Below are 6,000 nucleotides of genomic sequence, written 5' to 3' on the forward strand. Positions count from 1 at the left end.
AGCCTCTAGGAGCCGTTGGCAGCTTTCCCACGATATCAAGCCCCCATTGGGCAAAGGGCCAAGGGCTAGTGATGGGGGAAAGGTTCTGGGCAGGCTATTTCGGGATAGGTGAAAATAGCTGGCACGGTCGGCATCTGCGGACAACTTCTTCACAGTCTTTCTTCATGTTCTTCCAAAAGTAACGTTGACAAAGGGAGCGGCCGCCGGAGTGGCAGCCGCAGCTGCCTGAGTGAAGTTCTGTCAGAATTTCAGATACTTGGGCAGGGTGGACAACGAGGAGATACGGTCCAGAGATGGATTTCTTGTATAGCTGGCCGCTTTCAGAAAGCCAGTAGTAAGCGGCCTTGTTTCTCACACGGTAAGCCTCCTTTTTGTCTGTGGGTAGGGTGTCGTGCTGTAGGAATGCAACGATCTCATCCATCCAGTTGGGACCGAGTTCGACATTGAGTACCTCTGGAGTGGGCTCAAAAGAAGGGCGGTCAATGCTACCGAAGTTGATGGTTCTGAATTCTGAGGCTGTGGATGCTGACGCGAGGCCTGCAAGTGCGTCCGCGTGTGCGTTGTGCTCGCGGTTGATCTGTTCGATGCTGAAATTGCGAAACTGAGAGATGAGCTCAGCTGTCGTGGCTTGGTATTTCAACATTCAAGGGTCCCGAGCTTCATAGTCACCGAGTACTTGGTTAACGATGAGTCGGGAGTCGCAGTAGACAATGAGGTTGGTGACTTTCATCGCGATGGCTGAGCGTAAGCCAGCGAGGAGGGCTTCATATTCAGCTTCATTGTTGGTGGCTGGGAAGTCGATGGTGAGGGAGCTTTCAGGAAGTGTTCCACAAGGTGAGACCAAGACTACCCCCGCTCCGGCTCCGTTGCTGTTGGAAGCCCCGTCGACGTTAAGTCGCCAAGTCTCGCCTTGAAAAAGGTGCCATGGCATGGTCACGGAGCTATGTTCGGCAACGTCTGGTGGGGTTGGAGCATTGAGTGCCGCTGTGTCTGCTGGAGTGAGTTCTGCTATGAAGTCGGCCAACACCTGGCCTTTAATTGCCGTTCGTGGCTCAAAGCTGATGTCGAAGTTCGCAAGTTCAACAGCCCATTTTGATACCCGGTTGGAGATCTGCCTTCCGAAAGAGAGCTTTGAGGGGGTGTTCTGTTAAGATGGTGATTGGGTGAGACTGGAAGTAGTGCAATAGTTTCCTCGCCGCCGAGACGAGAGCAAGGGCTAGTTTCTCCAGCAGAAGATAACGTGTTTATGCCGGAAGAAGAGTTTTGCTTGTGAAGTATATCGGCTTCTCTTCAGCCCCTTCCCGGCGAACGAGTGCAGAACTGACCGCATGGGCGGAGACAGCAAGATACAAATATAGGGTCTCGAATTCTTTTGGCTTTACCAGTAGTGGGCCCGAGCTGAGGTACTCTTTGAGTTCAGCCAAAGAGGAGTCACACTCTGGTGTCCATTCGAAGCTGCGTCGGCTCTTGCCTTTCAATGCATTGAAGAAGGCATGGCACTTGTCGGAGGACTTGCTAATGAACCGGTTCAAAGCGGCTGCCATTCCAGTGAGCTGTTGTACTTCCTTGATTGTTCTTGGTGGCCGCAAATCTGTGATGGCTTTAATCTGGTTGGGGTCGGCTTCAATACCGCGCCTGGTGACCAAATGTCCGAGAAATTTCCCAGCACTTATGCCGAACGCACACTTCTCGGGGTTTAGGCGGAGCTTGTATAATTTAAGAATGTCGAATATTTCCTTCAGCTCCTGGAGATGGTTGCTCTCCTTCTGGCTTTTGACGACAAGGTCGTCGACATAGGCTTCCAAAGTGTGGCCAATTTTGGCATGCATCATCTTGAATATGGCACGGTTGAATGTGGCGCATGAGTTTTTGAGGCCGAATGGCATGACGCGGTAACAAAAAATGCCGTAAGGGGTAATAAAGGCTGTTTTTTCCATGTCATCTGGGTCCATGGCTATCTGATGGTAGCCACGGTAAGCGTCGAGGAAGCTTAGCCGAGCATGTCCTACTGTTGCGTCAACCAGTTGATTGATCTTGGGAAGTGGGAACCAATCCTTTGGACAAGCGTAGTTAAGGTTGGTGTAGTCGACGCAAACTCGCCATTTGCCATTTTTCTTCTTAACAACCACCGTGTTTGAAAGCCAAGTTGGGTACTCCACTTCTTGGATGGCATTAGCTTCCAGTAGGCGCTTTACCTGTTCTACGACAGCATCGGCATGTTCGGTGGCCGAACGTCGCGCTTTCTGGACTACTGGCTTTGCGTCCTTTCTGACGTTGAGAGAGTGGCAGATAAAATCTGGGTCGACCCCTGGCATTTCGTTGGGGGTCCATGCGAAGACTTCTATGTTGTCCTTTAGGTAGCGGAATGTTTCTTCTCGATCGTCATCGCTGAGTGAGGATGCGATTAAGAAGAAACGTGAACCGTCTTCATTGAGGGGCAATGGAATTAGGTCCTCTTCGGTTTTGTCTTCAGCTCTCTGGCCGACGTCGTCTATCACGGCCATGTCGGGGACTTCAACCCATTGTACTTGTTTAGCCTTGGCAGAGTTGTGGACAGCCGAGATGTAGCACTTTTTGGAGGCTACTTGGTCACCTCGCAGATCTTCCTGTCGTCCATTGGAGCCGATGAAGCGGACAACCTGGTGGTAGGTCGAAGCGATTGCTTGCATGTCATGAAGCCAGGCTCGGCCAAGAATTGCGTTATACAGGCTCGGCACGTTGACGACGATGAACTCAACGGTCAACGTTTTCGAACTTGCGACGACCGGAAGGAAGATTCGACCTAGTGGCCAAACCGGTGTTCCGTTGAATCCGATGAGAGGGACCTCGGCGGGTTGTAGGGCTGATTCTGGGAGGTCAAGCTTTTTGAACAAATCATAGTACATCACCTCTGCTGAGCTTCCCTGGTCGATGAGGATTCTCTTGACATCGTGGACTCCGATTTGAACGGTAACGACGAGAGCATCGGAGTGTGGAGTATGTACGAACTCAAGGTCGCGCTCAGTGAAAGTTATGGTCCACTTGGGCGTTTCTTCTGGACGCGGGCGCTTTGACCCGGGTCCTACCACAAGTACCTGTTTAGAAGTGGAGGCGCGATCGAGGTCGGCTCAGAGGTGTGCTTCAGATTCTTTTGTCACTAGGCCGTGGATGACATGTATCGTCGGTTGTGGTTCATTGAGGTTGGGATTTCCGACAGGTGGGCGGGCGGGTGTTTTTGCTCGATCAATGTATTGGTCGAGATGTCCTTGGGCCGCCAAACGTTCCAACAATGCCTTGTATGGAGCACATGCCGTTGTGTAGTGGCCGAGCTCATTGTGATACGAGCACTTCTTCCTCGGGTTCTGATCCGCTTGGCCGTTGTCCGTGCCGAGCTTGCCTTGCGGCCACTCGAACCATGGTTGCCTCATGATTTCCTTTAGGAAGGACCAGATGGGTTCTTTAAAGTGGGTGGTTTCGGCCACGTAGTCGTGCTCTTTTGGCTGGCGTTTCTTCCCTTCTTTGATGTTGTTGACGTGTTTCTTTGGCTGGGATTGTTGAGTTACGATTGGTGTCTGCAGCTGAGGGGTTGTTGTCGGCAGGCAGGTTGTTGAACTGGGGATCCCTTGAGCGGCTCGGTCCGCGTAGAACTCTTCAAGGGCACAAAATTGTTCTACGACACGCATCAATTCTCCCATGCCGTGCGGAGGTCGAATAGCCAGTTCGTCGAGTATTTTGCTGCCAGATTCCAACCCATTTTTGAAGGTGCGCGCGGCCCAGTACTCGTCGATTCCAGGAATTTCATTGAAAAGTTGCCAGTAACGCTCGGCGTAGTGTCTGAGTGTTTCGTTTGGGAGCTTCCTCATCTGGGACAAGGACTCAGGCTCCTTGGCTGTCCTGTTACTGGTGATGAAACGAGTGTTGAAGGCGCGTTCAAGGTCGGCCAGGTTCCGTATGGATCCAGCGGGCAATTTGTTGAACCACTGGAGTCCAAGGGAGCCGAGGCTGGATGGGAACGCTTTGCATTTGATTTCGTCCTTTGTGGTGCATAGCTCAATGGTTTGACGGAAGTGGATAAGATGGGTGTAGGCTTCGCATGTGGTAGGATAGAACTTTGTAAACTTTGGTAGGTGGAAGTTGGGTTCGGCCGTAGTGTTGATTATGTGGGGTGTGAAGGGAGAAACACCAAGATCCTTCAGCTGCCGCTCAAAACCGGGGTGCAGTGGTTTGCCATGCTCATCCGTCTTTGTCCTCTTGGAGTCTCTATCCGGAGACTTTTCATGGTTTCGATGCCGGAGTTTGTCTCGTAAATCTGCTGTCACCCGGCGATGTTCGTCAACCGTTTTTCCTCTGTCCTTACGGGATTGGTTTCGTTGTTCGGCTCGTCAATACGCATGCCCTTTCCGTTCCGTTGAGCCTGGTTACTGTTGTCGAACTTTTCTGCAGGGATTTCCCCGAGTCGTTCAGATACATGGCGTCTGGTCCCCACGGAATCTCGGCCATGGTGGGAAAACGTTGTGCGAGAGAATTCTGCGCGACCAGTCGAGTATGTGCTTGTAAACGACTCGGTATCCCTAGTGTTGGTTCGATCGTGGTGGCCCTTTGAGCGGTGTGTTCCAGATGTCGTGTTTCGCTTGTAGAGTATGATCTCCCTCGCATCACCTGGATCTGGTGGGATACCAAGGCGGTCCTTGACGGAGCCGAGGTGGGAGGTTTCGTGAGGACGTTCTTGTGGCGGTGGTGGGGGTGGTGTTTGCTTTCGTCGCCTCCCGCTTTTGCCTCCCGTCGATCTAGATGTAGCGGGAGCGGCGTCTTGCTGCATTTGTTGTTTCATTTGAGCAACTTCCGCTCTCAGAGCTGCCAACTCGTTGTCCCTATCTTCGTCGCGACGTTGTAACAAACGAATGTAGGCCGTTGTTACGTCGTCCGCCACTGGGGAGAGGCCTGAACTAGGGGGAAGTGAAATGGACATGTGCCTCTCTGAAAACGGTGTAAGGATTGTGTTTCCATTGGCGTCTTTGGCCCCTGAGACGGTGACGTCTGCTAGATCTCCGCCCATGGTAATCGAAGCCGTAGTGGTTGTTTAAAGGAGGAGAGGATGGGCTGAAGGAGGTTCGAGCCGTTTTCGTCAGAAGTTAATGGTTCACGTCGGGTTCACCAATTGTGTGGCCCGTGATATCTGGTTCCAGTCCTTCCTCCGCTGGTTCAGTGGCTTTCTAGCCTTCTCCGCTTAACCTGCACAGGGAGCGCACAACTAAGACCTGGCCAAGGGTTGCCCGGCAAGGCCCTCCGGCGAGAGGATAAGTATGTGCAGGAAGAAAGGGAAGAGACTAGGGTTTTGAATGGGTATTCGCGTGTATTAGTGCATACCTTTCCAGAGGCGTTATCCTTTAGTATTTATAGAGTCTCCCTGACTTGCTCTTCAAGCACAAGCTCGTGCCTTGCGCGGGCCAGGCGATGTCACCGTGACATCACCGAACAGATCTGGTAACTGCTTTTGGGGGTGAGCTGGCATGATCCATGTGCGCTCATGATTATCCCATGGCGTAACTGTCTCCGCACGTGGGTGGGCGGGTGGCCGCACAGGTGGCCGAGCCCAGAAGAACCTGTCAGTTGCCTAACTTGAAGGGAAGCCGAGCCCGAAGGGAATTCGGGCTAGGCGACATAGTCCGCGGGGCTGCCCCCAAATGGTGGCCGAGCTTGGCGTAGATCCTCTCCGTCGCCGGACGCAAGGCAAAAGCAAAGCCGACGACTGGTATGCCTCGGCTCAGGCCGAGCCCAGATGGAGTGGGTTAGCTGCCCTTGCGGCGGCTGGCGGTGGCAGAGGAGTAGAGGTGGTCCATGGTGGAATCACAATTAAGCTCGGCCCGCTACATCTCTTGTTATTTATTTTCGTACATTATAATCTTGTCAAATATGCTCAAACCGCCCATAGGGATCCTCCGAAACCCCATCCAAACCAAATTGAAGAGTAATTGGGCCCAAGCTTTATTAAATGGGTTGCAGGCCGTTACCTATTTGATT

The 6,000-nt window shown here is 52.5% G+C and overlaps 1 protein-coding gene across 1 annotated transcript; it reads right to left on the bottom strand.

The window, feature by feature from the left end:
• Positions 1-643: 643 nt before the first annotated feature.
• LOC131306832 (uncharacterized) lies at positions 644-3,842 on the bottom strand. The gene is made up of 3 exons (XM_058333261.1): positions 3,543-3,842; positions 1,251-3,074; positions 644-1,144 (listed from the first exon to the last, which is right to left on the bottom strand). Exons 1-3 carry the CDS (start codon positions 3,840-3,842, stop codon positions 644-646), a joined length of 2,625 nt encoding a protein of 874 aa, XP_058189244.1.
• Positions 3,843-6,000: the final 2,158 nt, after the last annotated feature.

Source organism: Rhododendron vialii, chromosome 11a (assembly GCF_030253575.1).
Source record: "Rhododendron vialii isolate Sample 1 chromosome 11a, ASM3025357v1".
NCBI classification, from domain to species: domain Eukaryota; kingdom Viridiplantae; phylum Streptophyta; class Magnoliopsida; order Ericales; family Ericaceae; genus Rhododendron; species Rhododendron vialii.

What these genes read in the sequence shown, in the direction of transcription:
- LOC131306832 (XM_058333261.1), bottom strand. Translation starts at nt 3,842, where the DNA reads ATGAGGAAGCTCCCAAACGAAACACTCAGACACTACGCCGAGCGTTAC. An exon ending in CTCAGCTGCAGACACCAATC is followed by an intron (nt 3,075 to 3,542) that starts GTAACTCAACAA and finishes ACTTCTAAACAG; the next exon opens with GTACTTGTGGTAGGACCCGG. An exon ending in CAAGCAAAACTCTTCTTCCG is followed by an intron (nt 1,145 to 1,250) that starts GCATAAACACGT and finishes CCATCTTAACAG; the next exon opens with AACACCCCCTCAAAGCTCTC.